General features: G+C 28.4%; 1 protein-coding gene across 1 annotated transcript; it reads left to right on the forward strand.

Moving 5' to 3' along the window:
• Window positions 1-11,169: 11,169 nt before the first annotated feature.
• LOC127243941 (protein HESO1) lies at window positions 11,170-17,164 on the forward strand. The gene is made up of 9 exons (XM_051264187.1): window positions 11,170-11,343; window positions 12,009-12,197; window positions 14,451-14,615; window positions 15,126-15,298; window positions 15,370-15,465; window positions 15,833-15,902; window positions 16,207-16,337; window positions 16,423-16,533; window positions 16,622-17,164. The coding sequence occupies exons 2-9, from the start codon at window positions 12,059-12,061 to the stop codon at window positions 16,979-16,981; spliced, it is 1,245 nt and encodes a 414-aa protein (XP_051120144.1). The 5' UTR covers window positions 11,170-11,343; window positions 12,009-12,058; the 3' UTR covers window positions 16,982-17,164.
• Window positions 17,165-17,221: the final 57 nt, after the last annotated feature.

The raw sequence follows: 17,221 nt of genomic DNA on the forward strand, positions 1-17,221 counted from the left end.
CTCTAATATATATATATTTGGAATTTTATAGAAAATAATAAAATAATATTTTCAGCGTCTAAATTTTATTGTTCGAAAATATATTTATACAATTTTTATTTAGGTAAATATTTTTTGATTATAAAATTGACTATTTTATCTCTTGTGATAAAGATGGAAAAAACATACCTGCTCAAATAAAATGGTAAATGAATAAAAGATAAAAAAAATATTTTTGCATAAAAAAAGAAATAATACAATAGTTATTGGTATTCGAAATAAAATATTTTATTAGTTAATTAAAATGTATAGAATGATTATAATATTTTTTGTACTTGTATTTTATATATAAATTAAGTGTATTATAATAATATTTTTATATAAAAATTAAAAATATTTTGGTATTATAGTGTGTATTTATAATAAAAAATATGTATTTTTTAAGGATATTTAATTAAGAGTATATTTGTTTAGTATTTATAATTTTAAATATTTTTATTAGAATACAGAATAATGTTATATGTATACTATATTGTGATATTATTATAGGGATAGTCAATAAAAATATTGATTATTTCTACTGTTGACTACTATTTTATACTTTTTCCGTCCGTCTCTAAAGATTATATTTATTTTTTGTCATTGTACTTAATACAAAATATACTTATATTTGTATATATTTTTTTTACAGATGTCTTTTATTAGAATTATAAAACATTAATAGAAATCTTTTTGTAATATTTTCTTAATTTGTAGTACGTTTTAATATAATAATTAATATTCGAATATTAACACGCAAAAAGTAAATGATAGCATTAGAGCCGAACGAAGGTAGTATATTGTATATACATATATAGTATATAAAGATATATGTGTGGCGTGCGTAAGTAATAATATATATAAGTGTACTGTGTGCGCGTTAGTGTAGGTATATAGATATATATTATATAATACTAATAAATGGAAGGATAAAGAGAAAGTAAACTATTGAAAGTAATGGGAGAGATTTTATTATATCATCCATTATATATCAATACAGGTATTTATAGATAGGAATGTGATGGAAGAATGACTTTGTGTTCTTGTGTGTTCCAACATACTAGAAATTGTTAGAAAATTGATGATTTGATCTTTTAAAGATGTGTTTGAGGGTAGTGGTGGAGGTTGTGATTGTGATTGTTCTATGGGCATATGTAATTGGGGGCCAAAAGGGCAAGAAACATTTTTCAAATGCATTGGAAATTAGGTTAAGTAAATTATCCTGGGATGTGTTGATATTTAGTTAATTGAATAGTATATCTGGTTGTTACGAGGAAGCTCGGGTTGCTCTTTTATCGTTTCAAATTTAAAATAAAAGTTTAAATCAACACATTATTTCACAAATTAATGACACGGCAAAATTGTTAGTAAGTAGACGACAATGATTTAATTTAGATGAAAACTCAGGCCGTGCCGAATTGTGTTGAACTGACCCAATTATATATCATGTTGGGCTAAAATGGCTCGGTTTAAAATCAGGCCTGAAAGCTAAGTCCGAGCACAACCTGATTTGAAATCAAGTTGGTCTATTTTATTTTTTTCTTTTAACAAAGTAATAGAAATTAAAGACTAAACCCACAATCAAATATGGGTGAGACAACAATTAAATATATATGTAAAAATATTAATAGAAGATGCATTAGATCAAGTAAATATGTAACATGCTATTCATAGAATCTCACTGTATTCTTAAGATCAATGTAAAATAAATTTATTGAAGAAAATGGTATAACTAAAAGTAATTTAGATATGAAAATGAATGTTTATGAATGATGGATTTAAATATTTGTTTATGTATTACTTCGTTTGTTTGTTTAGTATTTTGATTTTATTTATTTTACGTGAAGTATAGAAAAACATATTGTTAATATAAAAAATAATATTTTATGTTGAATGCTAACTTTTGTAAGAGGATAAAAGATATGTATTTAAAATCGTGTCGGAAAAAATATTTTGAACAAACAAAAAATATTGTATTTATCTTTTGGATGTAGAACTGTATATATATATATTTAAAAAAATAAAATTATTCTTTGACTAGATAGTTTTGTACTATTAAGTATATATAGATATTTTTTTTATTCTTTTATTTTTAATTTTTTTTTTTTTAATTGAAACTATTGTATCATGGTTCAAATGTAGAACTATATATAATATATTTAAGCAAAGCCAGCATTCAATGTTGATCATGTTGATTTGATCCAATTAACATATATAATAAATACATACTATATATATTTTTATATAACACAATTTGTATTGGATTATATCAAAGCATGTATGTATTATAATGTTATGTTATGTATAATATATATTTTTATTGCATATGTTGATTGGATTAAATTAGTACATTGTCAATTTGAATCAGTTAATCAGCGAGTCCGACCCCTTTTTCTTTTCCTTCTCTTCTAAAAAAAATATATGATTATAGCTACTATATTAAATTATAAAATATAATTTAGTACAATGATGACAATGACGAATATTTTATATTAATATAATATAAATACAGCACATTAACTGAAACACATGCTGTCATTAATCTCAACACATACATATTCATATAGTACAATCCATAAGTACGATTTGTCAATACATGATTTTAAATTAACACAACAAATATTGTATTTACTAAAAGTAGGTGTTTGTATACCTATCAACAAATCATTACTATAATGATTTGTCTCAATCAGCAACGTAACCCCTCTAAAGAAAAAAAATATATATATAATATTAAAGGAATTTTTCGATAACATAAAATGAAATAACACAAATTTGTACACAATGAGAATGAATCCTTAATTACATAATTCTTACATGAAAGAAGAAGGTAGAACATCACATTTCCATGACACTAAACACACTTGCACAATGCATGCTCCCATCCTTACATCCTACTATATATCACATCTCTCGATCTCCAATCCGATCCAATCCGATCCATTGATCATTGAAGTTGCGCCCAATGGAGTCCAAGGAGAAGACTATGTCCGAATTCCAAATGCCTCTTCACTATCCAAGGTACACTCGAAAAGAATTTCAGGACATGCCCGAATGGGCCTTGGACAGGCTTCTCGGCGAATATGGCCTCCCTATATTAGGCGATGTGGCACAGAAACGCCACTTCGCCATGGGGGCCTTCCTTTGGCCTACCAACAACTTTTCTGCTAAGAATACTTCGCACTGCTATTCCAACAATGGATTCGAGGCTGCGGCTCTTCACAAAAAAAATGTCTGATCACTAAGTTGTCTGAACTTTTCGTTCTATTCCAAGAATTTAGATACCTTCTTTGAAAATAATTAAGAAATTTTTATTTTATACTATGTGTTCTTTTATTAAAATCAATACTCTTTATATGTAGTTCTTATGGTCTATTAAATTTAATTATATGAAATAGTTCAAATTTATATACTTTTCTTCTCCATTGAAAATATAGTTGCATGGTTGTGGAGATTAACAAAAAAAAAAAAAAAAATTAATATATAAAAATAGGTTACGTAAAGATAAAAAATTTCATATAGTTTTTATGAGATTTAGTAATAGTGGTAAAATTATTGTGTTAATATATAAGTATTTAAATGAAAAAAAAATATTATTATTAGTATATAATTATAATTTTTTGATGGATATACTTAAATAAAAAATAAATATAAAATTGGCATTCAATTAGCAGAAGAAAAAATCAATTATTACAGTAAAAATTTTAATGCCGGAAGCTATGCATGACAATGAGATAAAAAATTATTTTTATTTTTATGTATATATGTATTTTTTAAATATTTATTGTATTATTTTTATTTTCTATATATTAATAATTTCTTTATGAGTTTTTTAAAATTGATTTAATATTTTTTGCATTATATTATAACGAGTAAACTATTTTTTTTAATCCCGTAACTGGACCCCTTTATTATTTTACTCTCGTAAGTGAAATATGTCGCAAACTAGTCCCATAAGTGGAAATTTTTCGCTGTTTTAGTCCTCCGACGCCGGAGACGTCCGCGTGGCTCGCCGGAGGTCACGTGTCCGCCAGGTCAGCGACACCTGGCGGACATGTGGATTTTTTTTTAATTTATTTTTAATTTTATTTATTTGGTCCAATTAAAAAAAAATTAAAAAAATTAAAAAAAAAAAAAAAATCCACGTGTCCGCCAGGTGTTGCTGACCTGGCGGACACGTGACTTCCGGCGAGCCATGCGGACGTCTTCGACGCCGGAGAACTAAAACAACGAAAATTTTTACTTAAAACAGTTTACCCTATTCTAATTATTATTTTATTTTCTACATTATGTTTAAATATTGAATATTTTAATTTAAAAAATACTTGAAAAATTTATACATAAAATTATAATAAATTTTAATATATAGAAAATTTAATTTTATTTTAGTATATTTATTTTATTATGTATTTTTAGAATTATTTATTCTATTTTTTTACTAATCAATTTTTCCATTATTATTGTTCATGTATTTTATTAATTATCGATTTTGTTATTCTTATTTTTTATAGATTATTGTTTAAAATTTTTTATTTTGTATATTATTTTCCAAAGTCATTTGATTCGAATAATATATTTTATATATATGAAAACTATATTATTTATTAAAAAAAATAATATAAAAATAATATGTACATAACACGAATTATACGCTAGTTATATATGTACTTGATAAGGGTGTTCGAATTTCCGAAAGCATAATTTTTTGGAATTTATTCTTAACATTTTAATAAGTTTAGATAATTTCTAAAATTATTTAATAATTAAAATTTGTTGGAAAAAATAACTTAATAGAATTAGAATGTGTTATATACAGCTAAATTGAGCTACTACTTACGTGGAGAATAAACCTAAATTATAGAAAGTTCACATTAATTAAGTATTAGAGTTGTAATCATCACAATCAAAAAGATTAAAAAAATAATCAAATCAAAATTGTCCACTACGAAGAATAAGAAAAGATTTCTACTCAAAATTGTGCAGGTACAGAAGAATAAATTATTGATCTGTTGATCTTTCAATCCAACGGTGTGATTTTATCAATTGCATGTATGTAGTTTGGCCAGAATTTTACTGAACGTGATAGATTTTTTGGATTCGTTTTCTTATTCTGATTATTTTTAAGTTTATAATTTTCATTGGTTGATTTAGTGATAATTAAGGCATATTTATATACATTATTGAAAGTCTCTTATACTAAATTTGATCACAGTGAATTTTCTTCTTCTTTGATGATTTATTGTTAAAAATTATAGTATCTCTTTTATAATTTATTTGCACATATAATTCCTTATTGTTTATCATATTATTGTAAGGAGATTGTATTTTTCTATTAATACACACCGTAAATTTTTTTTTTTTTAATTTTTAAAATTAAAAGCTTGATTATACAAAAATTAATGATCATATTCTTTTCTATATTGATTATCTTATTCTTATTCTTATTATATATATATATATATTTTACATTTTACTAATCATTCTTCTTATTCATGTCATAAAAAAAAAATAATACGTGTCTTTTTTTAATAATATAATTTTTAGTATTATTTATTTTTTAATTTATAAATTATATTCAAATTTTAAATATTTTGATTGGAATAAATATTAAAAGAAATTCATACAACAAATAATACGAGTAAATTTTAATATAAAAAAATATTTATTAATTTTAAAATTTGTACTTTTTAATTATAAAAAGTTCAAAAAGAAATATTATTGATCGACGTGAATATCAAATGCAAATTTTTACCAATTAAATTAGAGTTAGGAAAAATAGGGATGGTTGGAAAATTCGATTCGAATTCAACACGAAAAAACTGTGCTCGAACCTCCCGAAAGAAGCTCTACGCTAATGAACCGGATTGTGGCCGGACTTATGAACATTGGATTGTGCTCATCCCGGCCATTTTATTAAAATTAATATTTGAAAATATTTAATTCAAAATAACATATTTTTTTTCTTTAAAGAACAAATAATTTAAAAAATAACTTAATCATGTCTTGTAATGATAGTGAAGTGCCACAGCTTCTATTAGGATTTTACTCAAAGCACATTCCATGAATATTATTTATGTTTAAGTAGATTCAACTATTAAATAAATACGTTTAAATTATTTTTGAATATTAATTTATAAAAAATTAAATCCAATTCTTTTTTTTTTAAATTAATTTTTCGGTGAGTAGAAATATATTAAATAAATAAATTAATTAATTAATTGTGACATTCTCAATTATTCGAATTGAAATGTAATTAAAATAGTTGTCTACATATTTCTATTAATTTTTTTATTTTAACATATAATATATATATATAATATGCAGCTTCCTTTCTCTAATATATATATATATATATATATAATATTTATATATGCAGTGTCTATATATATATATAAATAGATAAATTAAAGATATTTAAGTGTAATTGTTTTTGGGGATTTGGATTTTGAGTTGAGATTTGAATAGTAAAAATTTTAAATTTGAATAGTTGTATGATGTGATATAAATAGGCGTTGATGCGATGTTTTGAATATAAAATTGATTTTTAAGTATAATATAAAAAATAAAAAATAGGTATTTGATTTGATATTTTTGGGGAAAATAATTGGATAAATAGTATATTTAAAATCCAATCCCTCAAACAAACACAAAATTTTTATATATAATGTGTTTCTTTCGATTTTGAATTTTAAATTTATGTTTGAATGATAGTGTATTTGTTTAGATTTTGAATTTTGAATTTATGTTTGAATGATAGAAAAAATTTAATATGAACATATATGATACTTTTAATGTAAAATTATTTTTTAGTAAAATAAAAATAATATTAGAAAACCCAAATGAGAAACACGTGGGAGAAGGAAATAAATCTTCTTCTACTATAAAATTGTACTTACCGCTTTCAAATAATACCAAATTAAATATTGTGATATATGGTTGATGTTGTTGTGTTTTGTTGTTTTATAAGATTTTTAAAATATGATATTACAAAAAATAAATTATCTCGTAATAAATAAATTGTATTATTTAAGAAAATTTAAAAGTTAGCCCCCTCTCGTCAAATTTTGACTCCGCCTTTCAGGCTCGGTAAATGGTTTGCGAAGCCAAAATTTGCGCCGGAGCCCGATACCTAATCCAAAATTTATAATTCTTTTTTTTTTTTTATCAATACGAGTCTATATTTGAAATCCAAAAAAATTCAGATACATGACCTAAATTGCAAAATAATCTGGATTTGATTGGTCAAATATTAACAAAATCAAATCCGTATGATTACATTAGTCACGACGGAAATTAAGACCAAAAATTGAGATGAAAATTAAAACACAATCATTGTTGCCGTTATAGTCATTAAATCACGTTGGTTTCCTTATTCCTTATGTCGCATTCCTATAAAAGGAGACTTCCTCATTCATTCTAAATCAATCTACGGTCTCTTATCATCTCCTACTCTTTAAGTCTTCGGCAAATCTTTTCTGCCTTTCGGCACCGGTCAGTTCTTTTCTCATTTTTAACTTTTGGAGCTCCGACGACATTGAGATGCTACTTTCATTGGAAGCTAAACTGTTTTATTTTTTGAAATTGTATGCCGTCAACTAGAAGCACTACTGAAACATAACTATTTTGCAGAGAAAAGACTTTCCTCGACTCGACCATTTACGGTGATCTCTGTATAATATTCCCGCAATCTTATTATTTATAACATCAACAATATAGCTATTATGGCCAACAATTTTTATTAGTAACGTGAAATTTATAAGAAATTTTGACATACATGTCGGGTTTGTTTGCTCAATTATTATTATTGTTTTTTTCTTTTTTCTCAATGCAATTCTCAATATATATATAATATATTTTTTTTATTACCTCACAAAAAATTAATATTGAAGTAGAATATTATTTCTTATATTTTTAACATATACAATATACTTTATATCAAATATATTTCAAATTAAAACACTAAACAAACAAACAAATTTATAATTTATGTAAACCTTAATTTTTACTATTAAAAATTAATATTTGTTCCAACCAACAATCATTTGATGCATAAAATCCAGAGGAAAATGAAGAATCATTCTTAAGAGAATAAAACTTAAAAGAAAAAATCCATTTGATGGGAAAATTATACTCTCTCCGTCCCATAAATAGGTATTCGTTTGTTTTTTGTATGTAGTTTTAGAAATATTAGTATTATATTGGGACGTATTAGGAATAAAGTAGAAATTACTAAAATAACCTTATTAGTATGGTTGATATAAATGTAATGGTATTTGTATAATATATTGTAAGTTGTAAGGGTATTTGTAATGTTAGGTATATAGTACAATTACTAAAAAAACAGAAATAACTATTTTGTTATGAGACGGACTAAAATAGAGAAATGAATATTTTGTTATGGGACGGAGGGAATATTTTAAATATGCACAACTTGGTTATGAAAAAAAATAAATAAAAACATATATCTTCTCTAACATATATACTAACAATACCATCTCAAAATCATATCGAAGAAAACAAACCTATTTAAAAGAATAAACTCCGAAAAACAAACAAGTTACAAAATAGATGAAGCAAAAAATTTCAAATGAACAACCGAAAATAAATCTGAAAATCGATTCAAGTTAAGAGTAGGTGCCAATTTGTTTTTTTACTTTTTTGGGTTTGTGAGGGAATTTTGAAGAATTTTTTAGATTTTATTTTCCGTTGAAAAAAAAATATATTGATAAAATAAAAATTATAATCGAAATAGTCTGTCATTGAAATAAATTATAGAATTAATCTAAATGGTAATCATTTTTCAAATAAAATTAAACTTTATAAAAATTAATTTTTAAATTATTCTTTAAAATAATTAGTAATTAACAATAAATATAAGATTTTTCATGAAAAAAATATTTATGTTTTACACAATTAAATTAATATTATAATTATATGTATTTCAATAATAGTCAATGTTGACTATGAATTTTCTTGGTAAATTTTTTGAAATAAATAATTTTTATATCATCATTAATTTTTTTTTTTCACCCAATTTATTGTCTAAAAAATAAATTTTAAAAAACTCCGCGATTATCTCTAAGGCATCTCCAATGCAACCTCATGTTTTAGGTTGCAGCTCCATATTTGGAGATTTGTCTCTTCAACTCAACTTAATTTGCAATACCATTTTTTGTATTTGTTGCACCGTTGCAACACCAATTATGGTGTTTTTTTTTTTTTTTTTTATTATTTTTTAATATTTTTAATTTTTACAAATTATAAATTGGTCCTATAAGGACCAATATGTAATTTTTTATATTTTAATTGTATATATTTATATTTTTTTAATATAAAAATTGTTTAAAATAATATATAAAATAGAATATTTAGAGAATATTTTTTTTTTAAGTTGAAAATAGAGTTGTGAAAAGTTAAATTACTGTAAAAACTACAAATTATAACTGCATAAATGAAATTGTCAGGTTGAAGATGGTCTAATATCCTCGGAGAAGTAGAAATTTCTGTTTACCTTAAATACGACATCTACACTTAAGTTGAATCGAATTTTAAATTTATTGTTAGATGTTGGTTTGGATCTTTTGTTTCATTTATTTTGGTAATTTTATATTTTTTGGTATATTTTTTTTAGACATGTTTTGTTTTTTCCAATATGATTTTGGCATTATTATTTTTCTGAAGTGAATTTTAGAGAAGATATATATATATATATATTTGGATATCAGTCTTATTTATATTTTAAATAAAATTTGCTTGTGCATGTTTATATTTAATTCAACCTATACTATACTTACAAAATATGAATTTGTATAAATTGATTGTTACAATGTGCCCGAACCTTCAAAATAAATAAATAAAATATAAAAATAATTTCAACAAAATTTCAATCCCAACTTCTATAAAAAATTTCATTCAATATTTAGGAAATAATTGGATGCTTGAAAACTTCAATTCTAAAACAAAATTTATCCATTTGAAATAGAGTTACTATTGTGAATTTATTCCGGAATCAATGACTTTTATCAAATAAACCTCATAAACACGAATACAAATATTAATTCGAAATAAAATCCAAAATTTAATAATGTTGAAACAAAATTAAAGTTAACATAATTCTAAAGTTAAAAAGACATTAGGCGAGTGGAAAATTAAGAGCAGAAGATAGAAAGATTAACGCACAGGACAAGAACATATTACAAAACTTGTTCGATATTCCACGAAATTCATCAACTGAAAACTTCGAGATCGATTTATCCAACGACGGATAGTGATGGCGGCTTCGAGCAGCAACTGTTCTCCAACGATGAACAACAGACCCACAACGTCTTCCTTCACCAATGACTGGAACGGTTGGGCTTCCTTCTCGAACAGCTCCGACAGAACAATGTCGACTTCGATCTACCTATGAATGAGTATAAATTCACAACAGATACTAATCTTTAAAAACCCTAACATCCGTCGCTTCTTGTTGAAGACGTTCCGTAGCCGGCGTGATGGCAACGACAGTTTCGGAAGGGACAGATGCGTGTTCGAGATCGGCAACTGGAGATTAAGTATTGAAGATCAACAAATAATGGGTGTGCGGATGGTTGCTTCGATTTTCAGTCACCAATTTCTTTACCTTCGATTTCGCGCGGAAAAAGAACGATCAATTTTCGACGATCACAGAATGGGAAGGAGAAAACAACGAAATGGGAAACTGGAGAAGTGCAGAGTAAATGTTTTGAAATAGGGACTGAATTATAAGATATTTATGCATAGGCTTTTTATATCCAATTGTACGTATATTTAAAGTATGATTTTGACATTATTATTATTTTTTTAAAGTGAATTTTAGAGAAGATATATATAGATATATTTTTAAATATCAGCCTTGTTTATATTTTAAATAAAATTTGTTTGTGGCATGAATATTTATATTTAAAGTTTTTCGATCCTTTTGAAAATTTTATTTTCATCCGGATTCAATGCATTGTTTTTTTTTTACATAAAATATTAAATTTTTACTATTAAAATATTAAAATAATGTTTGATCCAACTAAGATCTTCTTTGTAGTCAATGAAAGTCGTTGGTCCAAATTCCGAAAAATAAAAATAATAAATAATTAAATAGAAATAAAATAATAAAAAGCAGAATCGCTGTACCAAATATTCCTTTCCCGCTTTCTCTGAGTCTCTGTCTCTGTCTCTGCCTCAGCATCTCACAGAGCCATGGCGCAATTTAGGAATGGAAACCCTAATTTTTGAGCAATGCAATCCTACCCGAGGTCCTTCCATGGTTCTCGTATTAGCCTCAATCAGTGTTGATCGGATGCTATTCGGAAGGTCATCTGTCGTTTTAACTTTATTTATTTATTCAATGATCTTATGTGTTTTGAATTTATCTCTTTTTGCGAAATTCTTTCTCTTTTGGTGTTGGTTTTAATCTGCAGTTTCCCAGGTGAGATCGCGGTGGTGTGCTTTGGTAATTGTTTGAGCTATCGTCGTTTTTTTAAGTTTCACAGTAGCAGTAGACGCGATTTTCGATGCGTGCATCTGTTTTGTATACGGATTGATTGGAGCTTTACAGTAATCAATTGTTCTGTGCATCTGTTTTATTTTAATTTTTGTTATTGGGGTTTTATGTTCGCATAAATTCTTTTATTATGGGAACGACAGTGACTCAAATGTTTTGTGCAATACAATTAAAATTTCAAACATTTGAATTGAGCGATTGAAGAAGCACTTAAATTGTTTTAGTTCAATTGTATTATATTATATTTAAATGTAGAGCTTATCTTTAGATGAAGTTAACTTTTCTGAATAACATTGTGTTCTCTTGTGATGCTGCTTCCAATATGTTACATGATCTGTGTGTTTCTTGTTAATATATATATTATATATATAGTTTTGAAGAATAAATTTATAACACACAACACATGGGCAACATCATTCTTGGCCCTGTTCAACTTTCAACCACTTATGCTTTTCATGATACACTTGACATGCAGGGGATGTTATGTCATTTGAGGGCATGTGACTTCAGTGAGGGCCACTGAAAATGAATGGTTTTAACCCATTGGAGCTCACTGTGAAGAATATTCTTCAAATGATTAATCCATTGAACGAGCATTGGGCAGTCAGATTCCATATTATCAATGAAGTTAGAGCTATTGTTGCATCAATTGAAAGTTTGAGAGGTAAATGATTCTTTCCTAAGTTTTTTCCTCTTATTTGTTACATCACTTATGCATTTGATTTGAATATCAAAAAAATTATTACCTTTGAAAAGTTAATTGAGGACAGGCAACCCAAAATCTTGTATATTAGGGGAGAATTAGTTTACATCAGGAATCAACTGCATTAGGGCATAAAGCAGTTAGTGATCATACTGCTTTCCAAATTCTCTCGTCCCAATTCATGATGTGATGTTGGAAAACGGATTTGCTAATTATCTAGCACCAACTTATCATTCATTTGTAGCTTTGTCCTTTTCTGTTCTAGAATCACACAACATTTTTATCCATGAAATTTCATATTTATTGTATTATGTTCAGAGATTATTTGCATGTTGTTCAATTCAAATAGCTAGAGAAGCTTGATCTTTGGTGCTATATACTAGAGAAACATAGTTCATTTTGTTCAGCTTTGCATTTTCAAAAGTGGAGTATGGTTAAAAATCATTGTTTAGATTAGAATTACCTGCTCTTCTAGTTTGTGAAGAATGAATTAAGCAGATTACATTTCCATCTTTTGTTTAATGTCAATTAGTAAACAAAATGGAAAGATATATGGAGGGTGTATATATGCTGAAATTTGTTGTGTTGACAGTCTTGGAGAAATATATCTTGTGTTCATCTTTGCATTGAAACCCACTCCTCAAATCAAAATTTGGTGGAGACAAGCAAAGTAATTGAACAGATTACAGCAACTGAAGCCCTCTATATGAACTTAAAGAAGAAGGATTGTAATTAAGAATCTGCTCAGTAAAGAAGAATGCTATTGCATTTCCTGGAAATCTCTTCCCCTCCACCCACCTGACATAATTGAAACATTAGAAAAAAGCACGATCATCCTTGCACCATGTGATAAATGAGCTAGCACAGGTGTAGCTTGATTTCTATTGTTACCCCCTACATTGAAAACTGTCTTGTCCTCAAGATGGTTATCTGGAAAGTGGCTTTGGATAGTAAGTGTAATATTGTGAATGTCCGAGTGTAATATTCTGAATTTCCTGATGGCCAGTTGGAAATAGTGAAGAGGATTTGGATAGAATAAGCGAAGACATGCCATTGGATGGTAGGAGATTTTTTAGTGAAATTATGGAATTGAAAGTCTTCTCACGGACATTATTATAATTTAATTGGTTGTTTGCATTGTGATACACATCATATATGTGTATATAAAATTGTATGTTGTGCAACTGGGATTGGGAACTATGCCTTAAGGTAGCCAGGGATTTTTGCAAAATTTTGTGTGATTGAATTTTTAGTGGGAACTGAAGAATCTATGTGGCTATGTGCTCATACATACATATATATATATATATATATATTCTGCATGCCAAAAAATGTTGTTACGGGATAATTTGTATATGTATTCAGTATAAGAAAATGGATTTTTGAATAAACAAATAAACATTTTGAATCCACTCACACCATTTCATCACATAGTCCACATTATTTTTGAGGCTTTTCCTATTTACTATAATTTTCACATGCATGTGCCTGTCTAATTAATAGGCTGGAGCTGCACACGGAAATCAATTTAACATAAATAATCAGGCAGTTATTTCCCTCTCATACTAGGAAGGTATCGTCAATGACCAAGTCTACGCTATTCTAAGCATTATTGCTAATGGTATTCAATATTAATCCTCTTACTTTACAGAATTTGTTGCATAACCTAGTGCTTTTAGATGATTCCTCATCAAAAGGGAACAGAGCAAGAAAACTTGCTTTACTGCTAGTCTTAATCACGGGTTTCTCTCTTCCTTCAGTTCTTGTTATCTTGATAAAAATGGATCTGATTGTTTACATTATAATACACTAAGGTATAAAATATAAATAAAAACTTCTTATTGCCGCCATATGAAGATTAATATGGTGAAGAGAATTCTGAAACAAAATATTCAACTCAGTTACTTAAAGCAATATTCACTGTGTCCATTAACTGTTTTTTTTTTTTTGGATACTAAATTTATTACTCTTCTTTCTCTTAATCTTCTATGTGGTTGTTTTTGGTTCATTTTTTAATATTGTTTTTTATAAGAACTTATCAGAAAGGGTGACGCCTTAATATTGAAATCATATTTGTCAATTTGAGTAGGTTTGTATTATGCAGTTTGAACACTGGTTTATAGCTACACTCACAATAATTGTTATATAGTTTCCTGGAAATGTGTAAGTCAACAACATAAATTGATGTATTGTTTTCAAATACTTTGGAAACAGGTGCAACTGTGGAACCATTTGGATCGTTTGTGTCCAATTTCTTCACAAAATGGGGAGACTTGGATATATCAATTGAGCTGCAAAATGGGTCATACATCTCATCTCCTGGAAGAAAGCAAAAGCAGAAGTTACTAGGTGATGTTTTGTCGGCTTTGAGGGACAAAGGTAACTTACTTACAAAAGATTCCAATACTGTCCTGATGTTTTACTATTGGAATATAATACTGCTTGCATTTTATCTCTACCCTTTTTGAATAAATAAATAAATGGAATAAGAAACTTCTCTTGGTAGCTTGGTTGTTCTGTAAGCTTATGGATTTGCTTTGTTTCATATCTGAATGCAATGTATTCAGAATGTTCAAAGATTTGGCAGCAGTGAAGCAATTTTGTAGTAATGATGAACATTGATCAATTGTAACTTGACTCGCCTGAATGCAAGTTTTACATTTCTACTTGGTAAATCTAGCTACACCGCTGATATTATACTAGAGAGACGTTTCTCTCAAAACTGAGTTATGTGAAACTGTTACCTGAGTGAATGTGGTTTATCCCCGGACTTCTTGAAATAGAATGACGGAAGGATTTAATACTGTTTAATAGTTTTAGTTGGGTACGAAAATTTCGAATGTAGAAGCTGGATGGTTATCTTTGAAATATTGAGTTATTTGTCTGCAGGTGGATTTCGCAAGGTACAATTCATCATCAATGCTAGGGTCCCTATTCTGAAGTTTGAGAGCAGATGCATCTCGTGTGACATCTCCATTAACAATTTAAGTGGTCAGATGAAATCGAAAATGTTATTCTGGGTTAATGAGATTGATGGGCGCTTCCGTGATTTGGTTTTACTGGCAAGTTTCTGTAGCACTGATAGTCCAAATAATACATCTTAAAGAAGGATCTAATCATTTTCTTTATGCAGGTGAAGGAGTGGGCCAAAAATCACCATATTAATGATTCGAAATCTGGAAGTTTGAACTCATATTCTCTGAGTTTGCTGGTGGTTTTCCATCTTCAGGTAACTTGTCAATATCAATTGGAGTTTGATTGAAGCTTGCATTCGGAAACGATAACTCAATGAGAACATTGGAACTGCTTTTGGCAAAAGAACTTCTGGTGATATTTGAGTCCGTTCATCGTGTTTCAAGCTAAGAATCTATTTTTTAAAGCCTAAAGATATAGCTTGATAAGTGAATACTTACATCTCCTATACTCCTAAGACTAATATGAAGATATATGGATTTATATATACTATGTTCCTGGTTATCATATCATTGCGTACATGATTTCTAAGTTGTGAAATGACATCTACTAGCTTGGCATAACTGTTCACCTATGGGCATTTACTAATATTCTTATCTAGGTTATTCTATAATTTTTTGCAGACAGTGAAACCTGCAATACTACCGCCGTTTCGAGATGTATATCCTGGAAATATGATCGATGATCTTACAGGTACCCCTATAACATGCTTTTTCTCAAACTGCTCAAAAGCCAGTCAAATTTATGTGTATTCTAGCAATATTACCTGCGATGAAATACTTAATTCGAGTTACTGAAATATGATCGATGATCTTACAGGTACCCCTATTACATGATTTATATCAAATTGTCAAAAGCTAGTGCAGATTTATGTTTATTCTAGCAATATTACCTGTTTTCGCTGTTTGGCATAGATCTAGTGTGTATATATTGTCTAAACTGCGATGAAATATTTCAATCGAAGTCACTGATGCCTTTTTATCCATTTGTTCTGAAGGTGTGAGGACTGTTGCAGAAAAACATATCGAAGATGCTTGTGCTGTAAACATAAACAAAATTAAGTCGGAACGGAGGGCAAACCTTAACCAAAGTTCTTTGTCTGAGCTCTTCCTTTCTTTCCTTGCTAAGGTTATCCTAATTTCTCGTCGATAGTTTGTGCGATAGCTATTTCTCTCTTTCTTTTTTTCATTTTTTGATCGCCTTTCTCATGTAGTTTGCTGAGATCTGTTCAAATGCTTCCACACACGGCATTAGCCCGTACTCGGGACAAATGGAGGAAATCAACAGCAACATGAGATGGCTTCCTAAAACCTATGCGCTATTCGTAATCTCTCTCGCTATCCCTCGTCGTTGTATGTTCATATACGTCATGCTCACCTCGTTGTTTATCCTCTTTCCGACAATGATATCAGGTTGAAGATCCTTTCGAGCAGCCAGCAAATACGGCAAGGACGGTTAGCAGCAAGCAATTAATAAAGATATCGGAAGCGATTCAGGAGACGTATGGAGTACTCGTCCACCCGAACCAAAATCCAGGTTCTCTCCTATCGGTTATGGCCGGGCCGCATATATTTCCGAGAACACCGTTTCCAGCCACGGCGAGCCGGCAATCTTCATCATGGCGACACGGTCCCAACAAAAACCCCGAGAGAAGAAAGCAAACATCCTCGGAGACACAGCCGGCAGCTCAGAAACACCCGAATGGGCAAAAACAACAAGTGTGGAGGCCGAGATCCGGGAAGAAACTCGACGAACTTGGTTCTGAAGGCTAAATCCATCCAGAGATTCTAACGACCTGTCGTTTGCGACAAAAAGGACCATTTCCAGCAGAGCGATGAACACATGTTCTTCAACGTTGTACGTCGCCCAACAATTTGATATTTATTTACTCGATCAATTGATCGATCGCCAGTGAAGGACAGTAATTTTTGAAAGGATTTGGGACTGTTCTTGCATGAATTTGATCCTGCAGATTGCACATACTAAGCCTAACCTAGTAAACTACAGCTGTG

This window comes from Andrographis paniculata, unplaced genomic scaffold (assembly GCF_009805555.1).
Source record: "Andrographis paniculata isolate CXL003 unplaced genomic scaffold, ASM980555v1 Contig98END, whole genome shotgun sequence".
NCBI classification, from domain to species: domain Eukaryota; kingdom Viridiplantae; phylum Streptophyta; class Magnoliopsida; order Lamiales; family Acanthaceae; genus Andrographis; species Andrographis paniculata.